This window comes from Echeneis naucrates, chromosome 10, assembly GCF_900963305.1.
Source record: "Echeneis naucrates chromosome 10, fEcheNa1.1, whole genome shotgun sequence".
NCBI classification, from domain to species: domain Eukaryota; kingdom Metazoa; phylum Chordata; class Actinopteri; order Carangiformes; family Echeneidae; genus Echeneis; species Echeneis naucrates.
The window spans coordinates 13,985,176-13,999,747 of NC_042520.1; the positions used below are offsets into that span (position 1 = coordinate 13,985,176).

Below are 14,572 nucleotides of genomic sequence, written 5' to 3' on the forward strand. Positions count from 1 at the left end.
GGACTGCTTATTTTTGGACAGGCTCCAGTCTTGGGTCTGCAGAAGAGGAATAAAAATCTGAAAATCAAGATCAAGTGAATTCCCAAATAGACTGTCTATTCCATACTATCTGAATTAATTATTGAAATTAGGAAAAATATTGCAGTTTTACAGATTACAGAACACAGTAAACTGTAATTTACTGAAGCAGCTTTGATACCTCCATTTAAAACGTTTGAACTCAACAAAACAGTGAATTTATGCAGCGCTGTAATTTATTATCGGGTGTATTTGACTTAAATATTTATAGCTTCTTTTATTCTGTCCAGTCTATGCTCATTGATTATATTTACCCTGGGCAGCTGTGCCTGAAATAAATGTCTTCATACAGAGTGGTAACAGGTCTTAAATTATATCATTTTAAATGTTTTTAATAATATAATGTATCGATAATATGGCAACATTTTTGTCAGACTGTGAGGAAATTGCAACGAAAACCAGTCAGCTCTTCGTCATAACTCGCAGTGGTGAAGCGGAGTTGACGGAGAACAGAGCGTTTTCTCTGGAGGCACAAAATCTGCTTGAGCTTCCTTCCTGTGCGTTAGGGGCGTGGACCTCTTCTGCGAAAACAAATTGACCGCATGCGATTGGTGGAAGACGCGATTGGCATCGGCTCTCGCCCAATCAGACACCGTCTCCTCGGCGATGCATTTTTTTTTCTGCCGGTTCTAGAAAACCAACCACGAGTTGTCGTCGTGTGGGAGAATCCATCTTGAAGAGAGCTCTCCGGTTGTGTGACCAGTAAGCCCAATTTTCTCACTTCTGTAGTCTTGTTTATTTTTCAGTATATCGTCACGTAAGTACATTGGTTGTTGGAGCGTCTTTGTTGATTTTTCTCGCAGAGGTAGGCTAAGGGTCTGTTAGAAGATATGGACCCGAGCGGAGCGCCGTTAGCACGGCCTCTGCATTACGTAACTGCGAATAGGTAGTTGTACAGTGTAGACGCGTTATCGGTGTCGTCCAGATGGGTCCACCGGAGCTAATCTCGGTCTGTATCAGAAGTATGCTCAAAATGTCAGGGTGGTTACTGTGTACGTAAGCAGCACACGGTTGCTGGCACTCGGCAAGCTACGAGGCTTCCTGGGAATGTATGGAGCGCGATAGTGCCGGCCAAAATGGTGGGAAATGCCATGTATTGCCAGCCATGTAAATGGCGAAGCGTGTACGGCATGACGGGTTATATAATCAACGTGGTTTTGTAAGTCCATGAATTTTATTTAAATAATTTGTTGTAATTCTTTCTCGCTGTAGGTACAATCGTGCAAAATGTCTGAGACAGAGCAGCAGTACATGGAAACATCAGAGAACGGCCATGAAGTCGACGATGATTTCAATGGAGCCGGCCTGGCCGAAGAGGGGAACGACGGCAGCTCCGCCAATGACTGCGGAGAGGGCGCGGGGCCCGACACGGACGGCAATTCGCAGAACGGCGGCACCGAGGGCGGACAGATCGACGCCAGCAAGGGCGAAGAGGATGCGGGGTGAGTGTAAAATGGCACTGCGCTGATTCTTTGGAAAAGACGGATTTGATGGTACCCGTGCTTTGCCATGTTTCTTTGTTCAACCGGCCTTTGTTGGCGCCATGTGCAGAGCGGCTGGGGGATGGGCAGTGAGCCGGGAACAAATCTGACATGTATTGGCCCACGAGAAGCGGCAATTACGCGCTGTCTGCTGTGGCCTCACGGCATTTTTGATCTATATTGGTGTAATGCTGCTTAATAGCCCGAAGCTCCCGAAACCATAGCCTGCCTCCCTACGTCATTGAGTCAACAGATGTGGCGGAACAGTGTGTACATTTTCTTCAGGCCCCCCCCCCTCCTCGCACTCACACAGACAGCTATAAAGTTGGAGTCCAGTGATGCTAAACGTCTGGCTTTCCCTTTGTCTGTGTTTAGGAAAATGTTTGTTGGTGGTCTCAGCTGGGACACAAGCAAGAAGGATCTTAAAGATTACTTCTCCAAATTTGGTGAGGTGACAGACTGCACCATAAAGATGGACCAACAGACGGGCCGGTCAAGGGGCTTTGGCTTCATCCTCTTTAAAGATGCTGCCAGTGTAGACAAGGTAAGTTGGAGAACTGTAACTATGTTGGAGGATAACAAACTCAGGTGTGAACGCAAGTGAGAGCAGTTTACGATGTTGTCCTTTTTCCTGTTAGGTTCTTGAACAGAAGGAGCACAGGTTAGACGGTCGACAGATTGACCCCAAGAAGGCCATGGCCATGAAGAAGGACCCAGTCAAAAAAATCTTTGTGGGAGGCCTTAACCCTGATACTTCAAAGGAAATCATTCAGGAGTACTTTGGGACCTTTGGAGAGGTATGTCTTAAAACTTGAGTTTCACTTGAGTGTTAATTCACTGAGTGATTACAATGATGGTGACCGTATAAAATGTTATGTTTGTTAGATCGAGACCATTGAGCTTCCCCAAGATCCAAAGACGGAAAAGAGGCGTGGATTTGTATTCATCACGTATAAAGAAGAGGCCCCTGTCAAGAAAGTTATGGAAAAGAAATACCACAATGTTGGTGGCAGCAAGGTAATGACCCATCTGACAATAGTATGCGGTCGGGGTATCATGTATTCTTTCACAATTTGCCCTGTCAGGCATTTCATTCTTCAATTTGTTTTCTTGTGTGGTGTTCCAGTGTGAAATTAAGATAGCACAACCCAAAGAGGTCTACCAGCAGCAGCAGTATGGTGCTCGTGGATATGGAGGACGTGGCAGGGGTCGTGGAGGTATGCACCTTTTTTAATGTGTATACTAGTCGAGTCCATGTTATCTATCTACCTGTAGGTTTTTTTTTTTTTTTTTGTGGATTAACTGTTCGGGTCCTGGAAAGTTGTGACAAGGCCTATACCTGTTGTTTCTAGGCCAGGGCCAAAACTGGAATCAAGGCTACAATAACTACTGGAACCAGGGATACAACCAGAACTATGGCTACGGACAGCAAGGCTATGGATATGGCGGCTATGGCAACTATGACTACTCTGCTGGTTATTACGGCTATGGGGGTGGCTACGATTACAGTAAGCGATAAGTGCCCCCAGGGAAAGAAAAAGAAACTTTATTTTCTTGGTCCTCCTTGTTGTACAGAAGAACTCAGTCCCTTTTTCTCTTGTCCTCCAGACCAGGGCAATACAAGCTATGGGAAAACTCCAAGACGTGGAGGCCACCAGAGTAGCTACAAGCCATACTGATCACACGTAGTGCAGGTATGCATTTTTGCATCATCCGTGGTAGTATGAGAACATAGCTGTAACCATTGGTGCCTTTTTGACCCCAAAGATCTCCATCTACTCTAAATCCATTCAAGCATTGTGGTGGGGTTAGTGTAGGTCGTGTTGTGGGGTCTGTGATCATTAAAGATGGATTCATTCCACCTGTCAGCCATCTCAAGATGCATCTCTACAAACACTACTTGATCAATAAGGGTTGAGTTGGTGGTGGTTGAGAACAGGAATAAGGACCGTTCCACCTTTCACCAGGGTGCTGCGTGTAATAGTTAGCGGTCGTGTCCCTCCCCCCCCCCCAGAGTCTGTCTGTCCATTCACTGACCTGTCAAACTCATTCATGCACCTGTCTGTCTTTGTGTAACTGCATGCCGTATTTGGTTAATTCTCAGTAACGTTAAGCACCGTGTTTTTCTCTTAAGGTCTAAAGTAAATAAGAAAAAAAGAGATCCATGGTCTGACCACAGCGAACATGGGCTCTGGCTTTTCCTTTGGAGTTGGCAGAAATTTGGACTCATGCTCCATTTGTACAGATCAAGTGAGGAACTGGGGAAGCAAATGTCACTTTTCCACTTTTTATTTTATATTGTTTTTGTGTCCATTTACATTTCCAGTGATGGAAGTGTTATTTTTACTGTACTTTTTGGTACCTTTTTGAATCTAATGTATTGTATGGTTGTATTTTTACATGTCTACTGGATTTACAGATGAGCAGGAGCAAGAGCTTTTAAAGCTCATAAATAAAACAATTTTGCTTTTTGTTTGTTTTTTTGTTTTTGTTTTTTTTCCTTTTAGTGTTCCTAGATCTTTAGTTATTTTCTCCTGTGCTGAGTGTTGGATGCGAGTTGCATGGCTTCAAATGTGGGGTGAGGTTGGAGGGGAAAAAAAGGGATTTAAGCTAATCAAAGGGTTTCATTGTACGAGTATCAATGAATGTTTGCAGATGGTAAAGTAGACGAAGACAACCAGCATCTTTTTTTTTTTTTTTTTTTTTTTTTGGCTTTTAAGGAGATTCTTCCCCATCATGTCTGCAATTTTAAGTGGCTTTACTAGTGTTATTCAACTGAACGCAAGCCTGTTAATGTAAGAGGTTACTCCCTCTCTCACTGGAAACTCATTTCTCTAGTGTCTTGGGCAAATTGGTAGAAATAAACTTTTGGTTTATATTACACATGGATCTTTTTGTTATTATTTGTAAAGTTAATGTTAAATGTTTTGTACTGTTAAATGGCTTGCTTGTTTTGTCTTGGTTAATGTTAACATTTCTACGGATGCCTCTTTGGGGAGCTGTGGGAGAGGGCTTCACTACCTGCAGGATAACTGGCTGAGTGTTAATACCCACCCCACTAGAAGTGAAACTGCGATACTTGAGAATTTTTGTGAATGTGTCCAGGACTTAAAGATAGTGGCCTGGTAAGTGCTTATCTTAACCATAATGTGTATCAAGAACATGTTGCTGATCAGTGTTATGAGCTGGGACTACTTATTTTAAATAATGCTACTGTGGGTAAAATGAAAAAGTTGGAATGGACAAATTGAGAAATAAGTGTTAACTGTTAGTTTTATTAAAAAAAATCTTTATGGAAGTTCATTAATGTGGTAGTGTTTTGTAAATCAGTCATCTCCCAGGTGTCCTAAAATGTCCTCCTGCTGTTAATCACTTAGAACATGATCCAGCTTTCATTTGGTTTTGCTGCAGTGAGCAGCTGATGCCATACCATAAATTGGCACTGAACACCTGTGGAAAGATAGTTTCAGGTTAGATGGCTTCAAACAATTAATCATGCCATGCTGTTGCTACTTTTCTAGTACCCAAATTTAAACTTTAATGTAGGAAAATTATGGGTGTTTGTACATCAGACTGTCTAATGCACTTAAAAAAAAAAAGGCCTCGTCCCCACAGTGGTCAGTGTTGAGTGCAAAGCGGCAACATGTTCTGCCCGGTGAAATGACTGAACTTGTTTGATCTACTGGAACGTCAAATATAGACATTCATATCTCTACCTCTGAACTTTATGAATGTGACCATCTGACAATGATGCAATTAAAAGTTTTTCTACAGGTTTGACAAACCTTAGATGTCTTCCTTTTCCAGTTCAAGTCTCTTGGCTTCCACATCTGTGAGAACAAGAAAATGCAGTAGTCTAGATTTTCAGACTTAAGAGTGTGGAACTTGCTATTTTTGCTCTCTTTTACAATTGATACAAGTGTTGTTTGGTAAATTGATATTTTCTGTAGCGGCTGCTGTGTGAAGGTGGTTATTGATGTGATTAACCTGTGAGGATGCGGTCAATGCATTGTGCCACCAGTTCTGCATCCTCCATACTGAAACACAGAGGAGGTTTAAACTTCAAGACGCTTTCCCAGGGACCATCAGTACTGACAAAGATTCGATCTTCCTCTTTCAGTCTGATGTAAAGGAGACATTTAACGTAAATTTCAAGGGCAACACTTGGCAGAGATGCATATGCATGGGAAACATAAGCCATGTGCAAGCTGCACAGTGGGACACCAGTGTTGTTACATGGCACTGGAGTCCTACGACCCCATACCTTTTGACTACCAATGCTGCACATTCTGTAGCAGGGGTCCTTTGCTCTCTGTCTTTGACCAACTCAAGCCCCACAAAGAGTCCTACACCTCTGCAAATGTAAAGAAAAGTGAGAATTCTGTTAATGCAGTGAAGGTAAATACATTTGGCACATGAAATTCAGTTTATTCATATAAGAAGCATTTGTTGTGTGCTCAAAAGCACTTCTGGAGTAGTTGTCATGAGTTACAAACTGTGCTCTCTTAAGCACAATGCATTCATCCTGAGATATTCTTGGGAGTACTAGTTATACAAACATAACTAATGTGCCTTAAAAAGTGTTTCTTACTGTATGGAAACTATTAAGATGCATAATTTTATTGCTACTTAGCACGTTGCAGCTACCGCCATTTTTAGCCTGAGTAGGGGGAAAAAAAAAGCTCTCCCAACACAACAGTTGAGCACTGTACCTGTCAAACAGACTTAAGCTCAGTGAAAAAGCATTTTCCTTTAGGACTTTTAAGAACCAGGGTGTACAAGTCACTGCATCTTTACCTGACATCACCAATCATCTGATGTCTTGTTTGTAGCTTTGTGAGCAAATCTTTAAGATGTGCTCCCACTGTCATGGCATTTCCTCTGAGGTCCTCTTCCTTTATCACGTCAAGGACTGCCAGGCCAATAGCACATGACACTGGATTCCCTCCGAACTATATTAAATCAGGCAGAATATTTTGAGTTCGTTATGATTTGTGCAACAAGAAAGACTAAAAGTTTACACAGAAATATGTCATTCTGGAAAACAGTATTTTTTTTTGACCTTCTGCCCAAATGCAGCCTATTGTACCACTATAGCTACAAATTAAGAGCAGTATTCGTTGATACGTCACTGAGATGCTGTATAGTTACCGTATTGAAATACTCCACTCCATTAGCTGTGAAAGCATCAGCTATCTCCTTGGTGGTTGCCACACATGCCAACGGATGGCCATTGCCCATTGGTTTGCCTAAGGTTACTATGTCAGGACAGAAATCCTCTCCCTGAAGCTGGAAAGCCCAAAAGTGACTTCCCACACGTCCAAAACCTGTCTGCACTTCATCTGCCACATAAACACCACCAGCTGAGTGCACGTATCTGTTCACCATATGAGAAAGATGTACCATGTCACCATAACTGTACATGTGGCTGAGCAAAGAAGACAACCTGAACAGTCGCCACTCACTCTGCAACTTTAGCTGAGTATCCCTGAGGCAAGATGATTTGTCCTCCAACACTTGGCAATGATTCAGCAAAGAAGGCACAGATCTATGGGAAAATGTAAAAGAGTTACATAGTTTAACATAGTTTAAATTCATGATATGTATTTATTAGAGGAATATTAACTGTCTCTTTATAACAGTGAGTGTTTTGAATAGACATAAGTGTACCTTGCGGCCTTTCTTGTGTACGTCCTCTATGAGATCTTTAACTGTATCAGCGTATGCCTGGCCTGGGTTGGGATGAGTCTCTCTGTAAATGCCTCTGTAGGTGTCTGGTAAAGGTGCCTAGGTAGATGAAAGACATATTTTCAGAGAGGCGAGAGTTTACTGTTGGTCAGCAGCTTGCATAAACGTAGTCATAATTTTACAAACCACATGAACCCATTCTTTCTGTCCTGCCAGTTTCCGGAACTTGTAAGGACTAATGTCGATGAGGGACATTAGATGCCCATGGTACGCACTAGTATAGAAGAAGAGTTAATTGCAATTTAAAGCCAAGTTTCTTGTATGATGGTGAATGTTGCACAGCCCAACTCGATACTTACTGGTCAACCACAATAACATCCTGGTGTTGGGTAAACTGTTGTGCCAGGCGTAGGGCAAGATCATTGGCTTCTGAACTGTTGGAAGAGCAGATGTAAAGTTGCTGAAATTATACTTGAGGATTGTAATCCTGCAGGGCCAGCAGGGTTATCAAACGACATTACTTACCCAGAGTTAACAAAGTAGAAGACACACAGCTTCTCAGGCAGGCTGGCCGCCAGCCGGTCCGCATACAGCACTATGTTGTCATGCAGGAACCGTGAATTTGTGTTCAGAAGGTCCATCTGGGCTGCAGCAGCTTCTGTAATCTTTGGATGGCAATGACCCACTACAACACAAAATAATCGTTCATGTTCGGCTCTGGGAGACTGATGGGGTACAAACTTTGCACCTTGTGCTAAAATGATTTACCGTGATGAACGTTGCTGATACAGTCCAGATAGCGCTGGTTATTCTCATCGAATAAGTACTGTCCTCTTGCTCTCACTATTTTAACAGGGTCATCTGAGTAAAACAGCCGGCAAGACTGTCTGGGAATTCATAGACTACATGTCACTGTCATTCATATGCAACATAACACACTGTGTACAGTATTCGCCGTAAAAAAAAAAAAGCTGGTGGAAACTTAACTGAACATACCCGATTAATCTTTTTCTCATTGCAAGAGTTTCTTGCTTTCTCAGTTTTTGTTGCGCCATGGTTTCTTCGGTTTCTCCTTGTGTCTTCTCCACCTGGGCTGATGCTTGGGCTCGGTCACGTTTCCACCAGTCGGAGCACAGTCAGCTTGACTGAAGGAAAATGTCTGCCTCAATTCGAGGGAGCTATCTCGCTTCCCACTCTGACCCTTGTCACACATACGTCACTGATCAGCGTTGGGTTCAAATGAAAAGCAATCAGCAACGGAGTTTTATTTTTCTATTGTCGATATAGATCTACAACGCTATTTAAATTTACCCAGTCCCATATCTACACATGTATATCAGAAAAGTTTGTCTTTGTTCGGTCAGTGGTTGAGCTGAGTGGCGCTGTCACTTTATCTTAGAAGGGTCCAACTGCCGGGAATTTTGTAGGACACGAGACGTACGAAATGACATCAACTGAGGTTGGTTATGAATTATAGTTTCACTGAAAACCCTAAAATAAATGTCATATGTAAAATTTGTGGGCAACATAACGATTGTGGGCTTCGTTCCAAGTGCAGTTTATGAGTGACTGCATGTAAATGACCTCTCTATTGGTATCGCCCAAAAGCTATAAATATCCCGCTTAACTGCACTCCGTCCGGTACGCTGTGTGCAGCTTCGGTTGCTAAGGAACCGCTGAATGCAGGTAATACATCAGGACAGCTGTAGCATGCTAGCGTGTAACCAAGCTGCGTAACCCAGCTAATGCTACAACTAAATGAGACTGACATGACCACAGCAGCCTGTAAATGCATCATCGGTCAGTTTCATATCCCATTCTGACGAATCGTGTCTACCACCGGGTACAATGACAAGCTATTGCCTTGTAGCAACCATGTCTAATCTAAGCAAATTAATGCGAGCAACGTTACTTGGGGCACTTGTTATCCTTTGAGCTAGCCAACAGAGCAGGCTAATAACTTGGTGCTCAGCGGGAAGCATCGTGTCGCCAAGCTAGCTCACTAAATACTTTATCCACAAGCTAAATACGCCGTACGGTTGAGCTAGTAAATCTGGCGTTATGTTAATAAGTCCTATACGGCCAATGACAACCGGCTGTCCTGCAGCTAACATTAGTGACAACGATAAACTCTTTCAATCTTGTTCGGCTAATATAACGCTGTGCTTTGAAAGGAGGGCAAGCTGCGCAACGCTGATTTTTAACTTCTATCGGTTTGGACGCGAGGTAAGACTGAAAGTATCCCCGAGCAAAGACAGAAGCACTCAACCTCACAAATAACCTTAGTCATGTGTGTTTTGTGCAAGCTGTGTCTCGCTTGTCGTTTGCGGCATATCAAGCCATTAAATTGTAGTAACGTCAACATTAAAGTTTCTCGGCCAGATTTCAAAGTTCTAAATCAGCTGGTGGTTGACATGGCTGCTGTTAGCGGTTTCTGGTCATATTTAGTTGGAAACGGTTTGTTTTATTGGTGGTTTTTGCCACAGGATGAGGTTCAGCGTCTGTGCCTGTACCGGTGAAGCAGCTTGTACTCTGGCATGTGGAACTAGGCTAACAGTGTAGCACCATGTTTGCCACAACAGGCAAGGCCCTGGAAAGTTTGTCTGACTGCCAACAGCAAGTGCTGAAACAATGTCCCGTCAGTCTGCCGGACGATAAACGAGCGTTTCAATGGCTTTATCCGTAAATACAGTGTTTGTCAGCATGAAATGAAGTCTCGAGTTTTGTTGCTCTGTGTTTCTGAACGCAGTGCAAATTGTACAAGGCATATTGCAATTGTAATAAATAGTTAAGATAACATGTCTTTTTAATTTCTGTCATAGAAACTCTTAGAACTTTGATATTCAAAGCTCGCTTTGTGCCTTTTGTATACATTTTGTCAACATGCATCCCTCATGCATTTTCCAAAGAATATGTGTTGACAAAATGTGCACATTGGCCTTCTTGTAGTCCTTGACTTAAACACATCGCACCATTTTGGGTTTGCCTTGGTAATACAAGCCCCGAAAGCTGGTCACCTTTCTTTTCCCCTTGCAAAGATACCATGGCATGCTTCCAGCTCCTATCCCTATTCATTTTTTGCACACTTCCCCCATCCTTCCCCCTTGTATCTCCCTCCCCCTTCCATTCTCTTCACAGCTCACAACTCTTGTCATTTGTCTTATTGGACCAAATTGACTCTGATTGCTATGGTATTGCCCAACAGGCTTTCACTTGATACATACGCAACATTTCTTTAAAATGAAACTTGTTCATGTTTGTCACACTACAAAGAAGTGATCATGCTCAATGTGCATGATGGAATGTGAAGTGTTTCTTTGTTCAGGTTCTCTTCACATCCATGTGTGTTATCCCTGCCTTTTGTGAACATGAATTTCTGCCTCTGCCTTTCAGAGGTGAATGAGGCAACATGAAACTCTTGGGTCTAATTAAAAAAAAAAAAAAAATGTGGCCCGTAAACTCATGAAACACTTATATTCACCAATTTTTTTTGTTTTTACACAGAATAGCAGTTATACAGTGTTGAAGGAAAGGCAGCAGCATTCATATAGAATTTGTAAGCTTTAGTTGACTGAAAGTTTCTCTGCATTGCATGTGACCAGTTTGACTCAGTCCCGGACAGGGCTTCTAATGGCTTGTTTCCCTTATGTCCCTGTAGGTGACATAAAGATGATGGTGGAATAGTGAGTGATCGTGTCAGTCTGGCTGGTTGAGGTGTGGAGGGGACACCACAAACCACGCCAGGATTCTGACTAATACAATTTCCACTGCCCTCATTAAATCTCCTCATCATCCATGTCTGTCCCTGGATTGTAGCTACAATTATGGTCACGCTTATCACAGAGCAGCTCCGTAAGCAGAGTCTGGAAGAGCCTTATCACAAGGCTTTCTCATTCAATGTGAATGTGGTAAGTTTGAAACTAATCTAAATCATATCCCCCTTTTTAAATGCGTTTTTTTTTTTGTTTGTTTTTTTTTTCCCCCCTGGTTTTAGATTGAAGTTACATTTCTGTTTCAGTCATTACCTGCAGTAGGCTCAAGTCCCACTGTCTCATGGAGTGCTTCTCGATCTAGACAAGGCAAGTTAGTTAAATCGAGTAATACATTTGATTGGTCAAGGAATCTGTCTCATGTCTGTCTTTTGGCCATTTCAGAAACCAGCTCAGCTACAAACACATCTAAAGCCAATCTTCTGGATGATTCCTGTGGACTTGACTCCGTATGGCCTCCTTCCCAGTCTGGAGAACATCTCCAGAGAACAGAGGTTTCCTTCATAGACAAGGCTTTCCAAAGCTCACCTCCGCCGCCACCTCCAAAACGCCACTGTCGTTCCCTCTCTGTTCCAGAAGACTTGTCTAGGTGCCGCTCCACTTGGCATCCTAGCGCATCCAAAATTTGGACCCCAGTCAAACGTGGGTGCCAAAGTGGAGGCGCATCTAGTTCAGGTTCTGGAGCCAGCTCTTTGCCACTTTGTGGTCCCAGTTCCTCTTTCACGTCTTCCCCTCTACACTCATCTTCTAGTCCTACTTTCTTTAGCCTAGCCCTGTCTTCTGATTCCCCACTACCATGGAGCTTCCCGTGGGATCCATGTGACACACTGAAAGGAGCCTGCTCTGCCTCCTTTGCTGCCCCTTCCTCCTGTTCCTCTTCACCAGCCCCCTTGATACCTCATTCAATGCTGCAGCGCCGCTTCTCCCTCTCACCAGTGCACATTCAGGACACCTCCGTTGTACTCCTGCCCCCCAAGCCCTCCCCTGCGTCTGCGCTAACATATGGCTCTGCTGGCATGGAACACCCAGCCCTTTCTCCATCTCCTACTTCAGCCTGCAGTACCCCATCATCCTCTAGGCGCGATCTGCATCTGGCACTGCCACGATGTCATTCACAGCCCTGTGACATGCGCAAACCTCGCTTGAAGAGACGCCATGACCCAGATGTTCTCCCATACCCCAGGCCAGGCCTCGATTTCAGCAAAATGACACAGGTGAGCTAGAAAGTCCAACATCCAAGCCCCTCACATTAGCATGTGTATGTATCATTGTATTTGGTGTTAAGTTGGTTGACACAAATATTTTATGATTTAGGTTTCCCTGGTTGCCACTGCTTTGTAAAGCAAAACTAACTGGCCAACCATTTTGCTTTCATACAAGTTAATAAATGAGAAAATCAGATTCAGATTTTTTTTTTTTTTTTTTTTTTTTTTTTTGCTTTGCTTGTTTTCCCCCAATATGTCAATGAGAAACGCTTTACACTCCCAGAGCTTGGGAATGAAATGTTGCAGTACATTTCCTCGTGCTTGCTAGCTCTGTGTCAAATGGTCAAGTTACAAAGGTTTAACACGTAACAGAATTGTTCATTACACACTGCATAATTGTAAGCTGCTAATTTAGCTGCATTCATGAGCACAGGCCTCTTTATCATGTCTGCAATGTTTGAAAGTACAGTTGTCACATTATGCTGATTATATTTGTTTCCTGTCCAGTTTGGCAATCGTGAGAGCTTAATGTGTGGCGCAGGAGGTTGCATAGTTCCTGTGTCTTCACAGACAGAACAGCACTCGGTCTTCTCCCCTGCAGAGTTCCTGGGCCGAGCCAGCATTGGACCATTAAGTGAAAGTGAAGAAGATGATAAGGAAGAAGATAAAAGAAAAAGAACTGTTGTAGACACAGCACAAAAGATTGTTTTTGAGAGGGACTGCACTGAACTGGACTTGAACCTTATAGAAGAAAACTGACCACTCCTTGGGAGCTCCAAGTGATTACTGCATTCATAACCATGTTAAGTACACCTGTAGGCTTTGTGCGCTCTTGTGGCAGAGTTCTTGGGGACCTGCTGCCCTTCTAAGGCATATGACCCGAGTTCATAATCAAGAACCAAGTTATTAGGAGCTAATATCAAATTACAATGTTATGATTGTAACACTTGAGCTAGTTCACTATTCAACATTTCACAAAAAATGTCAGTGCCTGCCTATTCACTTCATAGGAAGATGTGCATGACCAAATAAGCACGTTTTCGTGCACATAGACTTTTGGCAAATATTTCATATTGATACGAGTCTTAATTAACATTACTCATCAGTATGCATCTTGAGATCCTTGCATATCGTTATCAGAACACTATATACTGCAGTAAAGTTAATATTTCTTCATCAGTGATTTGAATACACCCTAAATGCAATAGTTGAATGGAATATTGGTCAGCACTATTGAGATGCTAGTGTGTAGTCGAGTCAGCATACATTCATATTTGTGTCCCTTCACATACACTTTCAAGCCCTAAAAGTGTATGTGAGCTGGAAAGGGTGGACATAATGTTGCCATATGTAATACAAGAGTATAGGTAAAAGCTCACTTTATGGTTGTATGGGATACATTCCAAGTTTTCACTTCAGATATTTAAATCCCTCAAACCATCTAAAAAAAAAAATATATCTTTCACAGATTTTTTTTTTTTTTTTTTTTTTGTGTCTTTAGTTTGTCCTGTTGGAGCATTTCTACACCATCAAAGGGAATGTTGTTTCTCAGCCAAGAAAGATGGCTTTCTTACCTTTCAGTTCATATCTACAGTTCTTTTTGGTGCTTCCTCAATTTCTTGAACATAAATACACATTTTCAGCAGTCATACTGATGATATTGTAAATGGACCATGCCTTAAGCTTAAAGAACAGAGTCCTTGGGCTCTGGTCTTGTCACAGCCAGACATTTTTGCAATTTCCATTTGCGCCATTTCAGATATTTTCAACAGGTGGCACATGCACTATAATAGTCAGTTGAATCACTGAATTGATGCTGCAGCTGAACTTAATAGGGCACAATGAAATGTACTGTACAGAGGTTAGAGTGAGTACACATGTTGAGCCAATTCAATGAGTGTGGCGTGACAAATGTGGTGGCGATACAAATGATTTGGTGGCCTTTCAGAAATGATTTTTCATGTGTTTTCAGAAGGAAATATTACTGTTGCACAATTTCTGTACAAATAAAATTTAATATAGGATGATTTTTTTTTTTTCAAAAAGTGTCTTGTCTTTTTCCGTTGAACATTTAAATAAAATAGCGAACGATTAGGAGACTTTTGTGTGCCATCTAGCGGCTGATTTCAGTATCATGCTGATTTTGCTTCAAAAGAGTAAGAAATTAATTTCATTCTGACTTTATCACCAGCTACTAATACACAAGCTCAATTCTGTTTGCGATTAATTAAAAAACAAACAAGATTTAATCAACTTCATAAACTTCCTTCATCTACCGGAAACATGAGAATGAATGAATGGATTGATATTTGAAATAATTTAGCGTCCTCAGTTCAAGTACACGCACAAA

General features: G+C 42.3%; 3 protein-coding genes across 5 annotated transcripts; 2 read left to right on the forward strand and 1 right to left on the reverse strand.

Annotated features, from left to right (window-relative positions):
- Nucleotides 1-631: 631 nt before the first annotated feature.
- Nucleotides 632-4,442, forward strand: hnrnpaba (heterogeneous nuclear ribonucleoprotein A/Ba). The gene is made up of 9 exons (XM_029512234.1): nucleotides 632-780; nucleotides 1,291-1,520; nucleotides 1,935-2,103; nucleotides 2,198-2,356; nucleotides 2,445-2,576; nucleotides 2,686-2,776; nucleotides 2,912-3,067; nucleotides 3,168-3,253; nucleotides 3,694-4,442. Exons 2-8 carry the CDS (start codon nucleotides 1,306-1,308, stop codon nucleotides 3,236-3,238), a joined length of 993 nt encoding a protein of 330 aa, XP_029368094.1. The 5' UTR covers nucleotides 632-780; nucleotides 1,291-1,305; the 3' UTR covers nucleotides 3,239-3,253; nucleotides 3,694-4,442.
- Nucleotides 2,836-8,624, reverse strand: phykpl (5-phosphohydroxy-L-lysine phospho-lyase). Of its 3 annotated transcripts, none has more exons than XM_029512233.1 (13): nucleotides 8,244-8,624; nucleotides 8,016-8,130; nucleotides 7,773-7,932; nucleotides 7,607-7,681; nucleotides 7,434-7,521; nucleotides 7,230-7,346; nucleotides 7,025-7,107; nucleotides 6,711-6,936; nucleotides 6,357-6,511; nucleotides 5,824-5,913; nucleotides 5,547-5,680; nucleotides 5,345-5,389; nucleotides 2,836-5,009 (listed from the first exon to the last, which is right to left on the reverse strand). In XM_029512233.1, the coding sequence occupies exons 3-12, from the start codon at nucleotides 7,886-7,888 to the stop codon at nucleotides 5,346-5,348; spliced, it is 1,128 nt and encodes a 375-aa protein (XP_029368093.1). In that variant the 5' UTR covers nucleotides 7,889-7,932; nucleotides 8,016-8,130; nucleotides 8,244-8,624; the 3' UTR covers nucleotides 2,836-5,009; nucleotide 5,345. The 3 variants fall into 3 exon arrangements, with proteins under 3 accessions (XP_029368093.1, XP_029368092.1, XP_029368090.1); XM_029512232.1 differs by having other exon boundaries at nucleotides 5,547-5,596; nucleotides 8,016-8,134; XM_029512230.1 differs by having other exon boundaries at nucleotides 8,016-8,134.
- Nucleotides 8,625-8,893: 269 nt separating this feature from the next.
- Nucleotides 8,894-14,251, forward strand: LOC115050063 (protein FAM53C). The gene is made up of 5 exons (XM_029512787.1): nucleotides 8,894-8,933; nucleotides 10,906-11,155; nucleotides 11,266-11,326; nucleotides 11,402-12,231; nucleotides 12,730-14,251. Exons 2-5 carry the CDS (start codon nucleotides 11,072-11,074, stop codon nucleotides 12,979-12,981), a joined length of 1,227 nt encoding a protein of 408 aa, XP_029368647.1. The 5' UTR covers nucleotides 8,894-8,933; nucleotides 10,906-11,071; the 3' UTR covers nucleotides 12,982-14,251.
- Nucleotides 14,252-14,572: the final 321 nt, after the last annotated feature.